The 24,481-nt window shown below is 44.6% G+C and overlaps 1 protein-coding gene and 2 long non-coding RNA genes across 8 annotated transcripts; 2 read left to right on the top strand and 1 right to left on the bottom strand.

Moving 5' to 3' along the window:
• Window positions 1–3,002: 3,002 nt before the first annotated feature.
• On the top strand, window positions 3,003–16,000 carry LOC126521682 (uncharacterized). Of its 6 annotated transcripts, none has more exons than XR_011895081.1 (5): window positions 3,003–3,294; window positions 4,875–6,565; window positions 8,763–9,914; window positions 10,921–10,997; window positions 14,796–16,000. XR_011895081.1 is itself a non-coding variant. In XM_050170411.3 (3 exons), the coding sequence occupies exons 1-3, from the start codon at window positions 3,036–3,038 to the stop codon at window positions 8,774–8,776; spliced, it is 459 nt and encodes a 152-aa protein (XP_050026368.2). In that variant the 5' UTR covers window positions 3,003–3,035; the 3' UTR covers window positions 8,777–8,973. The 6 variants fall into 6 exon arrangements, 1 of the variants encoding a protein (XP_050026368.2); XR_011895080.1 differs by lacking the exon at window positions 14,796–16,000 and adding an exon at window positions 13,479–14,043; XR_011895084.1 differs by lacking the exons at window positions 3,003–3,294; window positions 14,796–16,000 and adding exons at window positions 3,632–3,654; window positions 13,479–14,043.
• On the bottom strand, window positions 14,365–19,639 carry LOC129382229 (uncharacterized). The gene is made up of 2 exons (XR_008610325.2): window positions 18,933–19,639; window positions 14,365–14,532 (listed from the first exon to the last, which is right to left on the bottom strand). It is a non-coding gene; the product is annotated as an uncharacterized lncRNA (long non-coding RNA).
• Window positions 19,640–20,099: 460 nt separating this feature from the next.
• Window positions 20,100–23,495, top strand: LOC140218929 (uncharacterized). Its single transcript, XR_011895079.1, has 2 exons — window positions 20,100–20,282; window positions 23,329–23,495. It is a non-coding gene; the product is annotated as an uncharacterized lncRNA (long non-coding RNA).
• Window positions 23,496–24,481: the final 986 nt, after the last annotated feature.

Below are 24,481 nucleotides of genomic sequence, written 5' to 3'. Positions count from 1 at the left end.
CTTTATGATTTAGCCTATGATTATTCTTACGGTTTAGCTTATGGTTATGCTTTATGATTTAGCCTATGGATATGCTTACGGTTTAACTTATGGATATGCTTATGGTTTAAGTTATTGATATGCTTACGGTTTACCTTATGCTTTATGATTTAGCCTATGGTTATATATGCTTACGGTTTCACTTATGGATATGCTGAAGATTTGGTAAGCTTATGGTTATGCTATACGTGTGCCTTTTGTAGTGATGCAAATTGCTTATGAATTATGTATACCATAAGTTATGCAGGATTATTAATCTTCTTTATTCATCGTTGTTGGGCACATTGTCTTGCGATTTCTGTACAGCCATAAACACAGCTCTCTGTATCGGTAGTATCACTCTCTTCTCCTTCCGTGCTGAATGCGCACGCCTGTTCTCTGGCAAGCGGTTATATAGTAGGCCTCCGCGATAAACACGCGCTTGCGGCGAAAGTCAAACGACGACGCATAGCGCGCGACAGTGGCCACCTGCGCCGACTCCGAACACGCTTACGGAGCCAATTCCGACATACGCCGGCTCGCGCGAAGCGCGGTGTTGACTAGCGTAGTGAAGCTTTTCGTTTCGAAAGCCCAACTCCAGAAAAGTGCTTAAAGTGTAGTTACTACTTGTGTGATGGAACAATAAAGCGCCCTTGGAATTTTTCAAACTAGACTTTCGTTATCATTTGGTAAAGCGGCGTAAATAAGTACGTCAATAACAGCACATTTTTACGATTGTGGCATGCACTTCAATTAAAACTACTCACGTTCTGCCGCGCTCTCAACGGCACGTCACTTCAGTGAACGTGCCGAATGCAGCAAAGGAACGCGTGGGCCCTGCAAAGCGGTACGTAGTGCGTTCACTGCGTCCGGCTCGGGACTAGCGAAACCTACGGGAGAATGAAGTGCGGGCGCGCTCAGGCCTCGGCTAGCGCGGAAAGTGCACACCAGATCATATTGGCACCACAGCACTAACCAACATTTCAGCAGACAATGAGGGGAAAAAAGCTCTAAGGGATTGCACTATTTCAATCCTAGCAGCCGCGCGGCCGCGCCTTCAAAGTAGTTTAAGATTTCATTGCACTGCACAGCAAAGATACCAAATATCGGGGGCATGTATCGCATGTATCGACGCGCATTTTAACGCGACAGCGTTAAGGAGCTCGTGTCGCAGAAAAGCCGGTGTCGTCGGCGGCGTTGGCCGTGAGCGATAAATCCCAGCAGGCATGAATAAAAACAACTTGCAAGATGGGCTGGGTGGGAATCGAACCAGGGTCTCCGGAATGTGAGACGGAGACGTTACCACTGAGCCACGAGTTATTTTTTCTTTATTACCGGCTTGGCAAGTACATACAAATATTGTCAAATAAAACCGAATGTTAAAACGTCTAGTCGTTACTAAGACTGACGTGTCATGTTAAAATGGCTTCATCGAAGCCAAGCTGTCCAACACTGAAAGCCAATTTGGCGGATCACTCAGCAGTTTCAACACTTCGCTTGTATAAGTAACGTTCTGAGTAAAATAATTGTTCGATGCTTCAAAGCGGTACAAAAGCGCCTCTAGTGAACGCGGTGTTGCCTTAGAAACGAGCTGTTTCTAAGGCTCAGGCGTGCGTCGCTTGCTCAGGCGCACATTTCGTTGTCGCGCCGAACGTTGCGTTGCTCGAAGCTCACCGCGTCCGATGCGGGGCGCGTAGTCGCTGCGCCGTAGCCCATTGTCTTACACCCCTTGGCGGGTCGACGGGAACGCTGTCGCGTTCCACTGTTGAAGGCGAAGCTTAAGCGTCCTCCAATTTTTTCTAGCCGCACCCTGTCAATAATGTGAAATGCCGAGTTTACTGCAGCTCCTCTGCGAATTTTTACCGTCATCGCCATACTCCTGAAGGCAGGGCCGGAGCGTTTCGGGCGTTGCTGTGAGGGTGAGCACTGGCGGCATCTACCGGCACGCTTGGTCCCTACTCAATGATCACGTGGTATTTCTTCGGCCGCGCTGCCGTAGGCGACCACGGGATGCGCAGGTCGCCCTTTATACAGTAGGTCGTGGACAAACGCATGCAACACGCGCAAAGAAACCTCCGCCGTAGTGCCTAGGCAGAGTCAGGAGCAAAAGCCCCCAGATTTTCTCTCTCGCGCCCTCTCTTACTGACGCCTGCGCACAAACGACTGGCGATCCCTTAATGAACGTCTCGTCGGATATGGCATAGAGTTTCCTACAAAAATCACTAGAGGGAACTCTGGCGCTAGTGTCTACGGGAGCTGCAACGAGAGCGGTTGTCCCAGCATGGGAATTATGGGAAGTACATGGATTTGCCTTAACTTCGTCCCTTTTGGCTTCAAACAACTTTGTGACTTTTGAAACTCGTCATTTTCAACAGCGTATTCCGTAATAAACAATTAAATGAACATCATTAAAATTGCCCTACGGCAGGATTCGAACACAGGAACTCTAGCACAGAAGCCTGATATTTGAACAGAAGCCTGATAGCTTAGAAGCCTGATATTAAGCCACGGACGCATGTATCGACAAGCGAATGAAACACCCTTATGAATTTATCGTGGGCATGCCAGTGCCATGCCAGTGCTTTGAGACGCTTGGCGCGTTTCGATTTGGCCACCTGGACAAGCTCAATCGTTGCAATTAATAGCAATTGTACGCGTTCCCGGCGTCTTCTGCACTTCGAAGAATATAGATTGCGCTGAAATATACGACAATAAGATTTATATAGGCTAATATACAAAGCTACAAGAACGTCTGAATCCACAAGCACGAAGATCAGACAAATCCATGTACTTCCCACCCTACCCAAGACATGCGTTTCCCCGCAGGCCGGCTGAGGCCGGTGAACAATAGAAGGCAGCATCCACGTGACCCTGCGTTCCCGGATGTTAGTTCCCTAAGTTGGTTTCCAACTGTCCCTAGGGAGCCACTGAATACCTAGTGTGTCACGTGATTGGGGAGGTTTCTTCCCTGTATTGCTGCCGGATTATACAACCACCCTAGTGCGTGCAATGTCGGAATGGCGCACGTCTGTGATCGAGCTGCCATCGGCGATGACGATCGTCGCTGCGAATTCTGCAGCAAACTATTCATACAGAGGAAGAACATGCTGCAACACATCAGGAACGTTCACAAAATGGCCGTGGATGTCAAGAAATTGATGAAATGCGACGTATGTGGCACTTCCCTGCCTACAATGGAGAAGTATTCGGTGCACCAGATCGCTGCGCACAACTTCGAGGCTGATAACGTGCAGCTGGTGTTCCGGAACAATAAGGGTGAGGAACAGTTTTATTAAGTTTATTCTCTGTCATCGTGAGCAAATGACGTTTAAACGCAATATTATATCTTGGACTTTTTTTAATTTCTTGTTGCGCAGTGTGCCTCCAAAAAGGCAGTTGTTTATGCTTTGCGGGCCTTTGTTTTCTTTTTCTCTATCTGTTTCGCGAAGAGCAGCTTTTGCGCAGGTGCCTAATTTATTTCCTTGGGGTATTTTGAAGTTTGTATCCTCGTTAAATATAATTTGTTTGTTTATCCATCTATAGTATAGTCATGTGTGCGCGCTCCCAGCGATGCGCTACATGACGTACGTTTGGCATTGTCTGCTTTCCTGCACAGCAAGTGGAGTGAAATTTGACGTTTGTACATCTTCTTATTTTTTTAAGCGACAGGAGTAAGCTGTTCTGCGTTCTGACGTTGCTCTGTGCTACATACGTGCGTGGCCTAGTCTTCGCCTCAGTGCACGTTGCAATGCGGCAGAGACGCAGAACCGGTACCATACATGAATTTGCGGATGTCGCCGGGATGGTTTCACAGCGTATTGTGGGCAAACTCTTTAGCAGTACATTTCATAGAATAGAGCGAAATGTGACGCTCGCGCAACCCCCCCCCCTCCTTTTTTTTTTTTACTTAAACGAGAGGAGGGATTTGCTCTGCGTTCTGACGTTGCTCTGCGCTACTTGCGTGCGTGGTGTAGTCTTCGCCTCAGTGCAGGCCGCAATAGGTCCGAATGCAGGCCGACGTAGGTCCACGACCACACTTGCAATTGCGGCTGTCAGCGGCTTGGTCTCCCGGCGTACTTTGGGAAAATTCTTTAGTAGTACCACAGTCCCTCAATAGAAGGACTCTGGTTGTAGATTTCATAAAGTAGAGCGAAATTTGACGCACGCGCAATCCTTTTTTCTTTAAGAAGAGTGTGTTAGGAGGCTACTTGGTAAGGCATCTTTTTGTGAACTTAAACTGCGCTTGAGAAAAGACACCAACGTAGAAGAAGACAGGACGAACGCAGACTAGCAACTGGTTTATTGAAATCACACATAATGCTGCCTCTTCGAACCAGGCGCATGCCCAAGCCAGATCATAACCGCATGACGATGGAACACTCCCTCGCCAAGCCCCTATCTACAGTAAAAAATCAAGCTCTTCTTGAAAAGAAGGAGCTTTTCAAGAAGAAACTGAGAGAAGGGATTCACACTGTTCTGGGGCGTAGCTTGCACCATGTGCTCTCAGTTCGTCTTTGTCTTATCGTAACAGCATTGCTATGAATGTACAGTCTGATTCAATATTGAGGAAGGAGTGAGCATAGATCATGCTTAAGTTTCATATTTGTTTCTTATTAAAACAAAACTAATATGATAAATTTTTTGAAGTTATGGCGCATTGCATTTGAAATTCAATTTTAACATAAATTTGAGCAATATCAAGGGTGACCTCATGACACAGTCGAGTTGAAGGTGAGGGAGTAAAATAAATGCTACATTAGCCCGTGTCCAAAGCCTTCAGAGTGATTATTTTTGTTTGCATCTCTCTCCCAATAGTACTTGTCACTATCTAATGCTATTTTGTGCTTTTATTACAGAATTTCATGAATGGAAAGCAGAAGAAGAGGGTAGCCAAAACTGCTGGTTCATTTTGCCCAGGGACCCCAAAAAGCTGGCCAGTGGAGAAACAAGGATCCACTATTACTGTAATAGATCAGGCGAGGCAAGGAAAAAGGAAGGTCATAGTGACCGTCGGGAGAAAAGTCAGGGGAGCTGTAGGTCTGGTAAGATATGTCTTTCATTTATTACCGTCACAATTACCGTCCGACACCTGAAGGCACCACCATAAAAGTCAGGTATCAAAGAAACCATTACGGTCATAAGCCAGAAATTCAGCACTTGAGAATGAGTGACAAGGAAAAGGCCAGCGTAGCAGAGAACCTAGAAAGGGGTGTGCCCATGAAAACCATTCTAAAGCGAGTAAGAACATCTGTGGCATCCAAGCTGAGGCCCGTGCACTTGGCAGAGTGCTCAACCCTGCATAACATCAAACAGCAGTTTAACATTGCTGCTCCTGAACATTGTCACACTAATGACGCTATCAGTGTAGACATGTGGGTGCTTGTGATGAAAGAAAAAGGTGAAACACTTGTCCGCCTGTACAAGGCACAAGGTGCAGTGGACCCAAGTGGTACATTTCCTTCAGCAGACTTTGCTGTTGTTCTGATGACAGAGTCTCAGAAGGAGCTACTAGAAAAATTGGGCCCTGCAGGTACTGTATGTCTTGACTCCACACATGGAACTACAGAGTACCAGTTTGAGCTGACCACTCTTCTGGTGCTAGATAAAATAGGATCAGGTGTAGCTATAGCTTATTTCATCTGCAACCGGATGAACGAGCAAACTTTGACAGCATTCTTCAAATATCTGGAGTCGGCCATGGCCAAAAAAGTGGCTGCTAAGACATTGATATCTGATGATGCGTCGCAATTCTACAAAGCATGGTCCATGGTCATGGGTGCCGCAAAACAGAAACTTCTCAGTGCCTGGCATGTGGATAACAATTGGCGTAAGAAGATACTCGAGTGTGTAGAGAAACAGCTAAGGCCACATGTTTACCATAGTGTGTGGCAGAGTTCCTCGCGGAAAAGGCATTTGAAGATTATTTTAAGCAATTCCTTTCTAGTGAGGAAGGAAAACTGAGGGACTTCCTGAAGTACTTCAATGACCACTATGCAGTTAGGCCGCAAGAGTGGGCCTATTGCTTTAGGACTAGAGCAGCTGTCAACACTAACATGCACCTTGAGAGCAAGCGCAGGACGTTAAAGCATACTATGCTGGAGAGAAAACAGAATAAGCATGGTGACAAACTTATTTCTGCCCTCATGGACTTGACAAATCATTTTTAATGAAAAGAGCTATCCAGATGATGAAAGGGGCAACAGGTAAGAAGCTGAGCAGAATTCAGAAGAACCACAGGTCTGGCAGTGAAATGGCAGCTTGAGCCAAATTAAATGAAGATGGCTGTGCCAAATTAAATGAAGATGGCATATAGACTGTGCCATCTCAGTCTATTAAAGGGCTCTCATATAAAGTGTCAAAAGTGGGAGATGGTGCTTGCTGTCCTTTGAGGTGTAAGGAATGTGCAGTGTGTGTGCATACTTACATGTGCACTTGCTATGACCATCTTATACACTTTACAGTGTGCAAGCACATTCACTGTGTGGTCATCGCTAATCCAACTAGCAGCAACAAGGCCCATGAGAGCTCACCCGAAGAAGCATGTGAGGCAAGTCGGGCATTGCACATTGTACAGAGTATAACAAAGCTGGAAGCAGCCAAAGCAGTGTAAAGCTGAGCACTCTTAAGAGCAAAAATGGACTCGGTCAGACAGGCAATATCAGATGGTGAAGTCTCTGAGGGTGTGGCTGAGAAGGCAAACAATTTGTTTGAGCCAGTTTTCATGCTTGTTGAAAGTGAAAGTGACCCAAAAAGAAAGATGCCAGACCATTCAAATGAACCAGCCAACAAAAAAGTTGTGCACCTGTTAAGATTTCACTCTACAAAAAACCCTAGATTGTCGCAGCCATCATCTAGCCTTTCAAGGCCCACTGAAGCTCAAAAGGAAGTCCTTAAATAACAGCTTAGGGACAGCAACATAGAAACAAGAGATAACCATGTCAGCAGGGCACGATTACTGGTAACAAGCCTCCAGTGCAGTTAGGAAGAGAGAAGTGGTGCAGTAGTGCTGTGCTGTCATGCCTTATTGAAGCAGGTTGAGGGCTCGCATGTTAACAAATCATGACATGTGGTCTCTGATGATTAGCCCGTCTGTTTTTGTCTGTGGTGTGCAGCCATATGTCACAGCTGGATGGTATGTGTGTTAGAGCACGAGAGATGCCTCCATGCTTGTTGTATGAGCTGCTGGTAAGTGTTCTGTGAAGATAGGTACAGACCCAGTGGTCATCTCTGGTATGTGGCAGCTGTTGGATGGTAGTTTGTTAGAGCACGCCTCCATGCTTGTCATATGAGCCGCTGGTAAGTATGTCTGTACATAGATGTAAGGAAGTGCATTGGATGGTGTGTAGTGTTTCAGTGTGCAAAAGCCTCCAATGTGTTTTGCTACTTATAAATTTGTGTTAACACTCAGTAGCGCAGTAGTTATGATGTTGCACTGTTGAGCACGAGCTTGCGGGTTCAATCCCAGCAAAGGTGGCTGCATTTCAGTGGTGGTGAAATGAAAAAAAAAAGTGTGTAGTTGAATTTAAGTGCGCATCACAAAACCCGAGGTGGTCAAAAATATTACTGAGTCCCGCACTGTGGCATGCCTCATAATTCGATCTAGATTTTGTGTTCCATGTGATGTTCTTATTGCCCATTTGAATAAACTTTTATTTTTCAGATTACCAAAATAGAGGGCATATGCAGTGGTATTGTGTGCAGTCTGGATAAGTTGCTCTGGTCATGAGCACTCAATTAAAACTTCTGCATATTTGGCTGCAGCAGACAGTGTCATAATGATTGTAAAGACTATGCAGAAAGCTTTAGGCCACTCTACATATCAGATCAGTTTTATATTGCATCCCTTATGGTGCATATCTCTTACTTGAGTAGGCATAATAACAATTGGCAATGCTTCCTTACACATTTAATATTTTTCTCTTTTTCTTTTGGAAGAGTAGCCTTCGAAGAATAATCTACAACAGTGCTCCTACCTTCTCTTTCACTGTCTCCCCATTTGGTATGGTATGGTATGGTACTCCTTATGCGATGGCGCACACCCACTGTGGGGGATTGGCCAAGATTTGGGTGAAATTAGGCTATCTTTATTAAAAGACTGAAATTGGTGAAGCTAACTGGAGAAAATGAACAAAAATAAAATGTTTAAGAATTTAAGACAATCTCCCCATTTCTTTTCTACACTTCAACTTCATTCTACGCACTTTCTTATTCTCCTCTTCATCCTACATTGAGGGTGTGGGAAAGTGAGCTAAGCGTGCATAAAGATTGCTGTGCCGAACTTAATTGCGGCACTGACGAAAACAAATCTTTGTCAAAAGGTTCACTCCAGCTACATTCCCCCTCCAAACACTGTTTATCACTTCAAGCCTTCATATTCCTGTGAGCTTTTGTCTTGTTTAACAGTTGTAACAGTCATACTATTTATTACTATCAATAGCCAGCATACATTTAGCACTGTAAAGGGCTGTTTAGAAGATGTGCGAGTTTCTACTTCCCTTATGATAAATACTCCAGACATTCAGTCTCTATTTTATGAAAATCTTTCAAACATTGCCAGTGATGACCACCATATAGGTTAATGTCGGCATGGGATTGAGGCTTTCCCGCAAAAAGAACAGTTATGTTGTGCTCATATCATGTGACTGGCAGTTTCTGCTGTAATTTTTGCACTTGTCAACTGCACTGTGAAGAGTTCATTTCTGTGAATATGTGCTGGCCTGATTCTTCTTGTTCACGCATTTCAGATCTTGTGCTATGAGATGAGGAGGTGTAAAATAAAAACACCGTGTAGATTTCACAATGCCTTTAAGAAACCACGCGAAGCTTGGAGATGAAGCATTACATGCACCTTGAACCAAGTGTCTGGACACAGCGAGTGAAAGTTGTTTTGTCATGAGCGAGGGTGTCGGTGTTACTTGTAACTACCTTTAAATAAAAGTTTGTTTCAAAACAGTGGCTCAACTCTGTGTTCCCCTGGTAAAAAACAAAACCATTGGGATTTACAATTCGCTTTTTAAACATAATTGAACAACATGAATAAAAAAAACTTGATGAATCAAGATATAAGCTTGCCATACCATGGAAACACTTGAAACTCCTTTTGAGAAGCTTACTCATACACGAACACACTATAGCAATTATTTTCAATCGTATACCAACAATTTGCGGTGTCACCACGTCAAGTTTCAAGGCAGATTTTTTTTAGACTCCAGGAAGCTATATGCCTAATTCTATCCATTGTTTACTGCATTGCATTTGATTTTCTATAACAAATAAAATTGAATTCTCCATTGATTGCGCCGAGGCTCACATTATAATTATATGCTATTATTATTGACTAGTCATATATTTTCTTGGCGGGTGGGGGCTGCACTGGTGGCGTTCTACGAATTTGCGCCGCGTGTTTGTGCGGGTAAGCTTAAGTGCAGAATTTTTTTTGCGCGTTATGAAAACAATGCACTGCAGGTATTTTAATTAATGCAACGAGCTGTACGAAATATCGGTCAAGGGGTTGGAAACGTCGTTATAGAGAATCCCGACGATTTTTCTTTTGCGTGTGTGTATTTGGAGTTGATTCACAGTTTTATTTGTTTATTTGCGCCAATTGCGCTTCCATAGAATAAAGAAACGCGCTTCCACGCGCTTGCCGACTCGATCGCAAGGGGACAGCCTGATCAACATCAATATCAGCAGCAATGGCGGATTTGCGCTTGCCATGGCGCTTGCAAAGTTTTCAATAGTTTTCGGCTATTAAGTGATGCTTTTGCTATTTTAGCGTGTGGAGGTTCATTGTACGTCTGTTTTTTCAAGTTTGGCATGTGTTTTAACACATGTGAAGGTGTAGTCTTTTCTTCTTCAGCGGATATTTGTACAAGACCCCGTTCACCGTCTATCAGGTAAGATGTGTACGTATGCTACACGCAATCGTAGTGCTTCACTAAGCCACAGTGCACTACAAAGTTAAGCATGAGCGGTACACAAGATTCACAAGTTCTTAGTATTGCCAAGAACAACCATTGCTTGGTGAAGTTCTCACAGGCGTTGTAGAAGTTGTTGGGCGCGGCAGTGCTGTACGTAGCGTTAGCGGCTTAAATCGTGTTTTTTACTAGTAACAACGTGTCACTATTTCATATTATTGGCGGCGTCTCCAGGACACCAAATCGGTAACGGGGACACCAGAGCTAGAACGCGGACTGGTCCATGAGTTGGGGCTCGCCGAGGCCTGCGCGTGCTAGTAGTATATCTTGATGTCTGTAGGCTGTGTGTAAGTCGTACTTTCCGAATTTTCTGACGCATTTTAAGATCAGCTGTCCGCTTTCGCGGACAAGGCTGGAGTCAGGGTGGTCCGTGAGTTGGGGCAACATAACCTGCTTCCAGTTTTGATCCCTCCGCTGCCCCTTGGGTACCCTGCCGCCTTCTTGATTATAATCTAATGCTCTCCTGAGGCCTCTGTTTGCCGGTTACATGTGCCCTCCTGGAGCACTACTTGTAAATGAATCCGATCTATCGTCGCAACGAAAAAAGCGCCCCGCGACTTCTACAACACCAGTCAGAACCTTGCCCATTGGTTTACATATGTGTGGCCGCAAATATCTGAAACTTAATGCCAGTTCAACAGGTTTGTTGGCAAGGGTGTCAGGTCGTTGCTTTGTGTTGAATCGGCCTTTTCTCAATTCTTAAGAATTTAATTGGAATGCACCTGACCAGTGCTGCTTTGTGGTGCTTGCCACCAGTCCCTTGGACAGGGAAGACATATGAGAATCCCTGTGCATACACTTTATACGCAGTGGTGTGACCGTTTCCTTTGGGAAACTACCACGTTAGCGATATTGTGAGCGCAATGTGACTTTCCTTCATCTTCCTCATCCGTACGTAGTGTGTGTCGCTTCTTCCTCGCCATAGCTCTAGCTCGGCAAGAATAAAGCGGTTCCTTAGAAGTGGTGGAGGTGCTGGGGTTCTGCATACCAAGGACGTATAAGGTAACAGTGTTTGTGCCTTTAATATGTCTCATTCGATCATTTTGAGACGTGGTGGTGTTCATGCGTTAGCACAGTGCAAGGACATCCACAATGTAAGAGGTACATGATTCTCGAATTGTATACTCTCTCTGGGATTTTCTCGCGACCTCAGCACAAGTAGTGGGAGCATCAAAAAACTGACAAGCTGGTGCATGAATGTTGCCCAGTGTGGGTGTTCCTTGGTGTTGAAATTATCCTTCCTTTCTCTAAATCCAAGGGCGAGATCTTGCATTCTGAATGTTTGCTTGCGCTCTCATTATTCGCCTTCACCGTGCTTTCGTCAGCGGCCGTCTGCTTGGTGAAGCGGGAGCGCCTATTGAACACTGCCTACTCACTGATGTAGAAGGTGAAGCAAACAGTCAGAAAGCTAGAAGCTTGCGCAATCTCATTCCAGGTTTTTAATCCAGTTTGACATTGAAGCATCCTGGTAGTATTAAAGTACTTTAGAAAGAGGTTCCAGAAGCATTGCCAAGTTTGCCACTTGGTGAAATTTGTAGTTTGGAAACAATTTAGGCTCTTAGCAAGATTAGTAGTGAACAGAGGTTTTCACATGGCGATTGGTGTTGTCCAAATGCATGAAGAGGTCACAGTACGAGTACTTAAGCTGATAGTGTCGGGTAACCATAAGCACCAGCAGGGGCCCCGTAACAGTGTCCCCTTTAACTTCAGATATGCTTCACTGCATGATGCTAAATATGCTTCGCCGCATAACACGACTCTGCTGCAGTGAAGGTGACTTAAACCGACAACAGCCGAGAAGGTGCTGCAAACAGCACTGCGCTGCCTGGTTCTTGCTGTTGGCCTTTTCTTCTTTTCACAGTGTCCTTACTGTAAGTGCACTCCAGAGTTACAATGCAGGAATATGCATGTGTGCATAAGCTTTCATTCAAGAGTAACTCATGATCATAAGTTACGTCATCATGGTTTCGTACCATGTCACGGCATCATAAGTGAGACATAATAAAGAAGCCCTCAAAGTCTGCGGGAGAGACTAATCTTTTGTGCGAGATTGTGCTATCCTTGCTGCACGCAGTGCAATATTATATGACTCTCATGTTTATGGTGGCATTGTCGATTATGAATGTTTCCTTACTGCGTTAAAAAAATGTGTAGTGCATCTTTCAGATAATAATGGCATTATAGCTTCAGAGTTGTTCAAGTTCGGGGTACTTGTTCACTAAAAGTACATTATCAGAAAAGCTTTAGAATGTCTAGGTCATAATTGCATTTGAAGAACTAAGTCTTCCTACACATAGCAATTGGTAGCTTACTGTGTAATGTTGAAGGTGGTTTTTATTCATAGGCCCTACGCAGAGAGCAGCAACACAATGCCTGGCATGTGACCAGGGTTCGTCACAGTGTTTGCATTTCCAGTGCTCGTAACTGATTCCAAGCATAAATTTGCTTTATGAATTCTTTGTAGACAGAAGGTGCTTGAATATTGGTTGCATGAAATGCTCCAATGCACACTGTATATGTACAGGGTGTCTTTTATTACCATACAGATTTTCTTGTTTTAAAGTTATGAGCGCAGCAAATGTGGCATTCTTGCAGAGGAATTCCTCTATTTTGGAACTCCACAAATTTGGAGGCAGTCACATTTTATAGCACTCTCATTTCTTACAAATCTTGAAAGTTGCACCTAATTCAAGATATTCATCATTGAATTTCACTGGTAAATCGAGGCAATATTGGAACAGAGTGTGCTGGGAGCGCAGAAAAGAAGGTCCCGCTACCTCATCAGATGGAAACACCCCCGACAACAGGCTCGAGAAAGTCTGAAACAACATCTTGGCCAGTCATTGTAGCAGCTGATACGACACACTTTGCCTTGCAAGCATGTGCATCAGTGTGCCGTGTCAGGCTATCATTTAAGCTTTGTCCCACACTTCTTGACAGGGCACTGCCGCCTGATGTGGAGCAGGATGCACCAAGTTTTGATTGTACTCAATTGAGCGCGATAATGAATATTTCAAAATGAGTGCAATTTTCGAGATTTCGAAAAAGAAAGGGTGTGCGTTCACATGTGACTGCCTCCATATATGCCATTTAGAAGGCTGCCGCCAAGTTACTAATAAAAAAGTGACTGAATTTTTCAAAATTAATTTTCTGAAACTCGCATTAGCAGCAAAGTGTGTCCTCCTCACCTAGAAACTCCTTTGCAAGAACGACAGGCTCTCTGTGCTCAAAACTTTTTGCTAAATATCTGCATGGTTAAAAAAAAAACTAGATATGCATAATTGTTAATGTATGAAAATCGTACACTATCACTTTTCAAAATTTTTGTCCTATGCAACACCAGAAAAATTGGAAATAGAAGCTTCAGGTGACCTATCTGATGTGCAAGTTGCATGGCCATATTATTGTTTTAATTTTTCGCTATTACCTTTTACTGTGATGTCGCCACTGCAGCAGCTCGATGGCTGTGGCTTTTCATTCCAGGTCACAAAGCTGCACCCAGGTAGAGGCAGAATCCAAAAATGCTTGTGTACTTAAGTATAGCTGCACATTACAGAATCCGAGGCCCTCAAGATTTATCCGTAGCCCTCGTGTAGCCCACGAGTTCCATATTTTTTATTGGGATTGAAGAGTAACGTTTGTGCTGTATCCCTCTATTTCAGACTAAATAATGTGCATGCAAAATTATATCTTCATTACTTTACACCATTGCACCAATATCTGTTGTGCGTTGATTTTCTGATGTCCTTGCATTTGCTATAGCAAGGATTTTTAACAATCAGCCACAAAAGAAAAAATAAATGGTCAAGGAACGAAGTGGTGTGTAGCAGCTCCCTTTTTTTTAATCGGCGGCAAGTTTTGCACTCGTGTGTTAGCAACACTGTTTCGCCAGTTGTGTACTTCAAAAGAAGTGTTACCTTTCTGCTTTGGAACTTTGTGGTTTTGTTCTGCCAGCTGCTTGACCAACACAAGCAAAATGTACTTTGGATATTCCACATTCATTCTGTATGCATTTGGCACAATAAAATTTGTTTCAAGAATGGACAAATGCAGTGATGGTTAATTGAAAACTGCAACATGCTGAGTTTCATGCTTCAATAATTTTCTCAGCCCCAAAGAAAGCATGCGAGGTTTGAAAATGTATCATGTGACATTAGTGCACTCTGTCTAGAGAACTGATTAATGCTGCACATACATTGAACATGGTAGCCATGACCATCCCTCATGAATTGGCATTCCCTGCCTAAACCACCTCACCAAGACAGCTGACGGGGCTTCCAAGAATTTCTATGCACTAATTACTATCGCCCTACTGAAATTGCTCCATTGCTTTGCTGACAATTGTCTTGACAAAAGTGGAAGCCGAATCTGTTGAGGTCGATCAGTTTTATTTACATACAACCTATTATAAAGTGGACCTTTCTTCGCCTCTTCAACTGTTCCCACAGCTGCTGCTGCCATCTTGCACGCCACATCGAGGAGGAGGGCAATGTACATGGCAGGTGCATGGGAGGATTTTCCAAGGAACTCTGTAAAGCTGTAATCAGATTGTGGGCAAAGTTAAAAACTTAAATACAAAAAGGGTGTAGAGTATTGTAACCTTGTACATGTTGATCACACATGTTTCAGCTACAGCTATAAGTGCCTTGTCTCATCAACCAAGCTACAGTTCTTGCAATGTTACACTTTGTGATACTCGGTATGAATTGATAAGACTAGCTGCTATTCTAGTGGTTGTGCAGGCCACAAGGGAACAGTGCCTGGCCTTTGTGCTTGTATGTGTCAATTTCTCTCTTTCAGTCTCGCCCAAGCCACACCAAAATGTTATCCACAAGTGTCGTGCCAAAATGGCCTGGCGACATTTCGTATTAAGCCGTTTGACCCACTTATTGCACTGATGCACACAGTGCAACCAAATGAAGGAAATGACATCGCCTAGGTGATTATTAAATTACCCTTCTAAAATACCACAAGAGGAATTTTGCTGTGGCAAGAGCCTTAGCAAAACCATAAGAGACACAAAAATGAAGGAAAAGCGACACGTTCAAGTTCCCGCACCGACTCACCATGAGAAGAACGAATTTTGGCAGTGTCTGCTTGAGCTTAGTTATTTGGAGATAAATGCAGTTGAATGCTTTTACAAGCATTGAGATGCCCCACTATGCTAGCTTGCCTTTTATGGCTATAGAAAGTTGTATACTGCCACAAGTCTGCCTATTCTTCCGATTGGAATCTATATTGAAGCTGCTTTGAGCAACGGGCGGTATTCTATTTCAGCGCTAATGATACATTGACAGTAGTGTGCCTGGAAGGAATAGACAAAAGCATTGCAGAAGCTGCAGCACTTTGTGCTCGCTGAATGATCATACAAGAAGGTAAAGATGCCATCAGAAAGCATCCTTTGTATAGAGTCTCTTTAAAAGAAAAATACTACATCTAGACATGGTGACAGTTGTGGTGGCAAACTAAAAATATTATAATGATAGTTCAAGGTGTGGTATGGCATGTTTATGCTATTTCTGAAAAAATAAACACGGCAAGTGTGTCCATGCCAACAATTGAGACAGGATGTGCAGATGCAAGGCTGCAATACAGCACCACGGCGTCAAAAGGACAGTATGCAAGTGGTGGTCCAGCATCAAAACTTCAATGTCCCTACACTACAACACTGGGAGGCCATGCTGCATGACAGAAGCCTGTGTGGCCAGCAGGCGCTGCTCTGTCGGGCACAGGACGTGGCAGCAACTATTTCTCCTAAGGATTCAATAAACGGATTTCTCTACCTCACCCGCCATGCGATGCGCCGTGTGAGGGAATGACAGTGCCACTACTCTCACAGGATATGGATGGTGCACAGCACCACCTTGAGCATCGGAGCGCACGTCTGCCTATGAGCTCTGTGTACTACGAACACAAGTGGTGCATGCGAGGTAACATTTAACATATCACTGCCAAATGCCATCAATGAACACAAGCAGCAAAGAAAGCTGCTTACATAATTTTCACAGTGTGTCGGATCTGCATATTTTTTACATCCTGTCTGCATGCCGCATTGTTCATTTGTTCATCACTGCTAAAAAGTGCATAGTTGCATGGTACTTTTTTTGATTTTGTGCACTTTCTTTCGTCCTGAAAAAATAACCACAGCAGCTATCTTCATAAAAATGAAGCAGTTAGATGTTTCTCAATGAGCCGTAAGTATTAAAGTTGCTCAACAGGGTAGTCTACTGAATTGATTGTATTTGAGTACTGCAGGCCTAGTTGTTTCTTTGTGCCTCGGCACTAGTTAGCTGAAACACCCTGTATACTGGACGGCTTGCCTGGCTGCCCGCACCGCCGAGGCGGAGCATCTAACGTTTTCGTGGCGCACTTGTCGCCGTCTCGTGGCACCGGTCGTCCATCCTTATCGCGCAGCACACGCCAGCGTTGTCTGGTGTTCTGATTGGCCGCGGCAAATCGGACAGCTCTGGCGGGCGGGAAAAGTGGTCCGCAAGCAATCGGGCTTGCCGCCACGTTTAACGCCTACTTTTATCCCCTGGCCAAGAGCTTTGCCCGGTTTAGCCGCTCCGTCTTTGGTGTGAACGTGCCTTTAGAGTAAAAAATCAACAGCTTACGCTTCCACATTTTTTGCTTGGTAGCTGCATTCAATTTGCTTGCTCCTCGTCTTTTAGATGTCTAGGCTCCCCACATTTTAACGTGCCTGAATAGTGCACAAATCAGAAAGACGAGTTTCTGTGGCCTAGCCTTCTCACACTTGCAAGGATACCAGCCAAAGTTGACCTATTTTTCTTATGGGGTGCCCACTGATTATGAGGATGCTGACATCGAAGGATCTCAAGTGGTTCTCTAGCATTTTGGTGACAGAATACAGTAATGCTGAGCTACAACGGACTTGATATCTGTCAGCACCAATGAACGCAGTAGTTAGTAGTCTCACTAAATTGAGAGTTCAGCCCAACAGCAGATGGACACCAGTGGTTTGAATCCCCATGTTGGCAAATTTAACTGGCTGAAATCAAGCATCTAAAAGACACGCACTTAGTTCCATCCCTTCAATCTGTGAGCATAATGAAGATCAAAGGTCAGGTTATGTGGCTGCAGCACCTTCTGTTCATGCAGCATACCTTTACTTTTCTTTACCAAGACACTTAGCATGCACATACCTTGTGTGCAAGCCACATCTATTTACAACAGAAACAGCGCTTTCCAATCGTGAGCAAAAGTTTGGAGGTAAAATATGGTAGAATTTTTTGTCCAGCCGACGCATGCATGCTGAAATCCAAGTGGTACAGCTAATATGTGCCTGTTCAATCACTGCAATGCATTGAGACACTTCGAACAACGCACGGCTGTACCAGAAAAAGTTTAGATGTTTTTCACTAATGCAAGCTTTCGAGTAGCTCGAACGTAACGTGGCCTGTGTGTTATTGCTATTCAGCCGGAGTGCAATAGGAGCCAGTCAAATTGGTAAAACATGAAGTCAATGTGCACACAAAGACTACGTGTACCCTTGCACGACTTTGTGCCACAGGTAGCTAACAGCTTCCAATTCACAGTCCTTGTAATATGCTTGTGGCCGCCATCTACAGTGATCTATTTGATTTAACGGGGATGTGTATGTTGGCTGAAAACAAGAAAATATGCTAGAAAATATATTAACACCGATGGATGCAATATGTCCTTTGCGGTAGTTTCGCAAGGGGGGAAACTAATTCGAACTTCATGGCAGCGTGCACCGCACAGCTGCACCTCATTTTATATTCTCGCGCATGCGTCAGTGTTGCCGCAGCTGTCTGTAGTGACACCCTCGCGTGCATTTCTTGTTCAAGCTTTGTTGAAGGGTTTGAAGAAATGAAGGCAGTACGGTGTTGCTCATTTCTCCTTTTAGTATCCTGCTGCTTGCGGAGCATAGTAGCGCCTGCAACTCGGTTCTCAATGCGACCTTTGAATAGTGTGTGCATCTTAACCCTTTCATAGACGCAAGCAGAGAACAGGCCGCTTTGTGTCCGAGACATTACAAGTGCTTTTTTTTATGAAGCATTTTTTACATAACGTAAAATCTCAAAGCTGACTACGATTCGGTAATAGCGAAAAGTGGGAATATTACGTCCCACTATACAGACTCAAGGCCCGTTTCTACCTACTCGTGGTCACCTGTAATGTGATTAGAAGCAGCCAGAGTACCCAGTACATTATACATTGTTTGTGCATGTTTTCATTATACTTACTGAGCATGCTTTGTATGAGAATCCTCGATCAGGGCTTTCCAATATCGCAAGGGTTCTTAGAAAAAAGATGCTTCTTGAAAATTCTTGAGGGCTCATATGTAGCAGCTCGCATATGTAGGAATGCGATTTGTTCGCGATGCTAATAATTTGATCAACTGTTTTGGTAGCTGTGGGTACGAGAAATTTAGACACCTAACCGCACCAAAATTCAGCTATTATGAAAACGCGGAATTTCGATAAAAAAAGTCCATTTGCCGCTGTGGTGGTTTGAAGGAAGGCGACAGAATAAACTAAACATTGTAGAAAGGGAAGTAAACAATCTGCGCAATCGCTCTATCGCGTTGTTTGACAAAGAAATGGACGAAAAAAACGTGCTTAACGTGATTCAGAAACACATCTACACAGGAATGTTCAATGGTAGAAATTACACTTCACCGCTACATAATAGCGAAGTAGCCCTGAAAAGTGGGACCAATATTTTCCGACCGCCCAACAAAGGGTGAAATGCGCACAGTATGTACGGCAACACTTGCTTTATTCACCGCAGTAATGCCACCCTGTAATGGAGACACAACTACGACAAACGGTCCGCATTTCTTCCGCAGCGAGAAGCGAGAAAAAGTGAAACATTTTTTACCGAGTCAGAAATAAGCCAAGCGTGTTCCTGACGGTATGTAACGGCATGCCGCTGGAAAAAGGGGGTCCATACCTCGGGGTTCAAATTCCGCAGACACGGCATGCGCTTCAGCGTAGCCGTCAATTTGCGGTTGAGCAAGCGACGTTTTTGCATTTTCTATTCCGCATCAGCATCTTCTAGGCAGCGAGGGAGCACCTTGAAAACCAGCACGACGGGGGCCGTCTCGTTGAACAATCAAGGCCTAAAATTTAAAAGAAAACACAACTATTAGCGCTTATTGTTTCAAATTTTGTGATTTCAGTAGACTTACCTTGATGTCGCACATTTCTTGTGGATCCATGTTGCTTTCAAGGTCGTTAACGCCAACATAAAGAACGGCGAAATCGACACGCTCGAAGCGCATCGTGGAGACAGCTCACGCCAGCCGCACTGCATTGTAGCTAGCAAAACTGAATGTGCAGGCTTTTATAGACTCAATTAGGCGCAGGCGCGACCTATTTAAGAATTTAACCTGACTCACCGACAATCACGCCGCGCAAGGACGGCATGACTGAACACGATCCAGCGAGGCGTAACAAGACCACGCGAACGAACCTACGTGAGCCGGCAATGGCCGCATGTGGCTGGCAGAAACCACAGGGATTTAGCAGCAGCACCTAGCAGCGTCTTTCCCTAGGCGTACAAGTACCTATCTGGGGGCAGGGAGTACGCCACTGGCACACGTCACATCCGGTTTGCCTCCAAACCGGGTACAGCCAGCCTGCGGGGATACGCTTCTTACCCAAGGACATAGGACATAGGGTGCCTCGATGCGCGCGCGCGCTCGAGAGGGCGCGCGCGCATCGAGGCACCCTAATAGGACAACGACTGCAGCGCCAGAGTTCCCTCTAGTAATTTTTGTAGGAAACTCTATGGGATATGGTTCTACAAGTGGCTAGGATTGGATAGAGTGCGGCTTGGTACGGTACGGCCAAGTACGGAGACTTGAACCAAATTATAGACTACACAGTCAACGATAACTGCTACAGTGAACCAAACAACCATCACAGATTTGCTAGCCAAAGAAAGGTGTTCCATTGGGTGTTCTCTGAAGGAATAACGTGGGAAACGCGGAACAGAGTCCAAGAAACTGCCCGTGTTCCAGGCGATGTGCATGTGTCCCCGCATGGAGGAGGGGTACGTGTCCCCGCGTCGCCACCTCGTGCTTGCCTTTGATTGCTCGATATTCGAAATGCATTTCTTCATTGGCCGTGTCTGCTGTGCCCGGGGCACAGCAAACGAAAGGTGCCCGAAATGTCTACGTTCACCCATGACGTCACGTCCGCTATAACCCATGATGTCACATCCGCTCATTTCCATGGCGGCCGTCTTACGGAGCCGGCTGCGCTGCGAAACGGTCCGTATTCCGTGCCCACTTAGAGCGTGAGTAATTCATCTTTCCACGCTATATGCGCGTAATAAAGGATTGGGGCTGTGAGCAGTTTGATGCGTTACCATTAAGTACCTTGTGCGCATATTTTGCCTCCTGGCCGCGTCAAATTGCAGCCGGCATGTGGAATGGGCCGTGGCATATATAAAGCTGCTCATGTGAGTGGTATTGCCTCCGTCAGGATCGTCAGTGCGTGCACAGAACCATTCAGTAGTCTGGTTCAGGGAGGATGCGCGAAAGAACGAGGACGTAAGAAAACACTGGCATGACGAGCTGTTCCGTCAGATCGCGTTACATCGCGCTTTTTTTCTAAGACCATCTCGCTCGAGCGAGAGGATCTTAGAACAGCATTACTACTGCTTTTTTACAGCTTTGCTGCGGCTCATTTAATCGTCACCTGCATTCTTTTAATAATACAAATGACATCGCTGCGCGGAAGAGCGTCTCTTGAAGTTTCCAAACAAGAGCCAATGCCGCCGTGCCTGCTGCGTATACACGCTTGCCTTTCCTTACGCAGTTAAGACGCGGCACTAGCTCTGCTACTGCGTGATACAGGGTCACTGTGATAAGAAAATTAAAAAAGAACGAACGAAATTAAGGCAGCAAATGTCAAACGTTGCCAAGCGTGATAAACGGACCTGCCTCGCCAGATGAGTTGAAGAAATCGGGGTCCTGAAGTCAGCTTCGCCGCAGTAGACTAGTGTTACGCGCTGAAGCATGTCAGAACTGAAGAGTGACCGCTTTCACCGACATAAATAATATGTGTTCCTTAATGATGTACGCGTGCACCTGTCGTCTCCTGTTACATTACGCGCGTTGAGGCGCCTAAGTGTACTGGCCGGCCTTCAGCGCTATTTCGGACGTGGCTGTGATGCTTTGAACCGTTGGTTTGTCGACCTCGTAAGCCAGTTAATGTTTACACGGCCATTTTTTTCTGAGCTGTTGATTTCTTCCATAACAGCTACGTAATTTCGTAGTTTCCTGTTCAACTGCTTTGGTCATATGCGAGTCAAGGTTGTTCTCTTTAGCCGAGCGCAGTTTTCGAAAGCGAAACGACGCTTTTGCATCAGCATATAGTGCCGTCGCCCATTTACAACACAGTCAATCAATGTAATTTTGTATGTCACTGGGAAACCGCCGAACGCAGGGAACTCACTCGCATGCGGGGAACTGCATAACTAACCACGGCATTACCGTGCCTCTTGGAAAGCTGCTTTGCATCAAAGGCCGGATACCCTTGCTATGATTCACCGCAAAATATTTTGTATGTCTAACCGCTTAACATATTTGTATTGCGGTGAAGGTAACCTTACGGAACCGAATTTCGCAACGCTTTTTAGACTCCTGCATCTCTACCAGCCACTACCAAACGCTGGTCGGTACGTCTCTTGGCAAAGGTCCAGGTAAATCTCCCCTGTTGGGAGTTGGGGGCACTCACGTATATGAAAACTGCCAAGGAAAGCAGTTGTCCTGATGAAGGCATGCTCCCGTGTCGAAACATTTGCACCAGCCTGTTCGACCACCGTTATCACCGCAACATAGTTGTGTGTTGCGGTGAAGCATGCCGATATTGGGAAAGATTTACGTGAATCTGGAATGTATGGTTTCTGTCAGCGACGAACCTAATGTTCTACTCTCATCAAAGCAGATTTTCGTGGCAGGATGCATGATGTCTTGAGAACTTTTGTTGGCTAAAGCCATACGTGCCAGGTTAGCTCTTGTCACAATAATACGCTTTACCGCAATACACAAGAGGCCCCGCTGTAGGACACGCCCGCCGTAGTTAGCCAAAACCTTATGTGATGGTTCACTGCAAAACACCTCCTGTATTGCGGTGAATTGCAATAAAGCACATTTGTCAGTTTAGAATGTAAAGACCCTTGCCCTTCGCTTTTGTAATAATATGACTCAGTTTAATGAGAACATGTATTCACTGCTAAAAACATCCACATTGAAATGGAGATATGAACACTGTTGGCAGCTTGTGTGATGTTTTATCCCTTTACTTTTTTGTGTACCTGTCACGCTGCCATTATTAAATTTTCCTGTACTTCGTTAGGTGCTGACATACATAACATTACATCACAAAGAGCCACTGTGTAATTAGTGTTCAAGGTCCAGTGTGATGGCTTTACTCAAGAAAGGTTTGGGTTATGTTGTTGTGAAGGTTTTTTTTTAGAAGTAGCTTTCTGAGAAGAAATCAGATGTCAGGAAATAGATCTCATTGGCACAGTAATCTTGGCTGCCTTTTGCGCAAACGTGCCCTAGACATAATTGAGTGATTTGCACTTGCAACTGGACAGCAGCCGTAGCTTGGGAGACCAGTGATATGGCATATTTTATCAAACTAGGTGACACATAGCATTACCAGTCCGAATAGAGACCTGTTTAAATGTTTGTCACCTTTAACACCTAGATTTTCGACCATGAATTCAGAAAAATCTGTAGCACATTTAGAACCTAGATTTTAAATGCTGTATAAGTTGGCTTCTTGTTCACTGCAGCTGTGCTCGGCTTCTGTCCAAACGGGAGAGCACTTCTGCACAGCTTATTAGGGAATATTCTTATTTACATACCTTCTTTTTATTTATCTCGCCTACAATCACAATCAAATGTTTATGGCACATGAATGTGCTGTGCATGAATCTAACTTACAATGCCATGTTCAACAGCGCAGTGCATGTAGCTTGTGTTGGTTCATTCAAGCTAAGCATTGCTACAGCCTTTAACTGTAGGTATCATGGTATGAGAGCAGAGAAATGGATATGCAAAGACAGTTGGGCACATTGAGACATCATCTTTGTTGTGTGTGAAAAGGTGACAGATACACAATATGGGGAGAACGCATGCACTTTCATATTTTCTCGCGCGCACAAAAAAGCTGGAGGAATAAGGTTTCTTCACTGTGCCATAGAAACTATATGTTTGCTCTCAAGGGTAATTCTGATTCATTGGATATGTTCCTGTGCTGTGTTTATTTTCTTGAGTGTGCTTTAGTTTTTGCATGTTAATGTTTCAAACTCGTTTTTATTTTCACAGACTGAACATCCCACGTCTTGGTTTGACTTCCTGGTACAGGATACTTGCACTTAGCATGGAGTGATGAAGCAAAGCAGTGTACTTTTATTAAATGTGCAGATTTTAGCAGTATAACAGCAGTTCATTAAAAAAACATGTGTGCTGAAAATAAAGTGTTCTTACCCACATTCCTCGTTGTCTATTTATTTATTTATTAATACTGTCAACCCTCATAGAGGGTCATAACAGAGAGGACAATACAATTACATAAATCATCATCATCATCATCATCAGCCTGATTACGCCCACTGCAGGGCAAAGGCCTCTCCCATACTTCTCCAACTACCCCGGTCATGTACTAATTGTGGCCATGTTGACCCTCCAAACTTCCTAATCTCATCTGCCCACCTAACTTTCTGTCGCCCCCTGCTACGCTTCCCTTCCCTCGGAATCCAGTCCGTAACCCTTAATGACCATCGGTTATCTTCCCTCCTCATTACATGTCCTGCCCATGCCCATTTCTTTTTCTTGATTTCAACTAAGATGTCATTAACGCGCGTTTGTTCCCTCACCCAATCTGCTCTTTTCTTATCCCTTAACGTTACACCTATCATTTTTCTTTCCATAGCTCGTTGCGTCGTCCTCAATTTAAGTAGAACCCTTTTCGTAAGCCTCCAGGTTTCTGCCCCGTACGTGAGTACTGGTAAGACACAGCTGTTATACACTTTTCTCTTGAGGGATAATGGCAACCTGCTGTTCATGATCTGCGAATGCCTGCCAAACGCACCCCAGCCCATTCTTATTCTTCTGATTATTTCACTCTCATGATCTGGATCAGCAGTCACTACCTGTCCTAAGTAGATGTATTCTCTTACCACTTCCAGTGCCTCGCTACCTATCGTAAACTGCTGTTCCCTTCCGAGACTGTTAAACATTACTTTAGTTTTCTGCAGATTCATTTTTAGTCCCACCCTTCTGCTCTGCCTCTCCAGATCAGTGAGCATGCATTGCAGTTGGTCCCCTGAGTTACTAAGCAAGGCAATATCATCAGCGAAGCGCAAGTTACTAAGGTATTCTCCATTTACTCTTATCCCCAATTCTTCCCAATCCAGGTCTCTGAATACCTCCTGTAAACACGCTGTGAATAGCATTGGAGAGATCGTATCTCCCTGCC

This window comes from Dermacentor andersoni, chromosome 6 (assembly GCF_023375885.2).
Source record: "Dermacentor andersoni chromosome 6, qqDerAnde1_hic_scaffold, whole genome shotgun sequence".
In the NCBI taxonomy this organism is placed as follows: domain Eukaryota; kingdom Metazoa; phylum Arthropoda; class Arachnida; order Ixodida; family Ixodidae; genus Dermacentor; species Dermacentor andersoni.
Note: the sequence above shows the minus strand (reverse complement) of the source record. Positions and strands in the feature narration are given on the sequence as shown.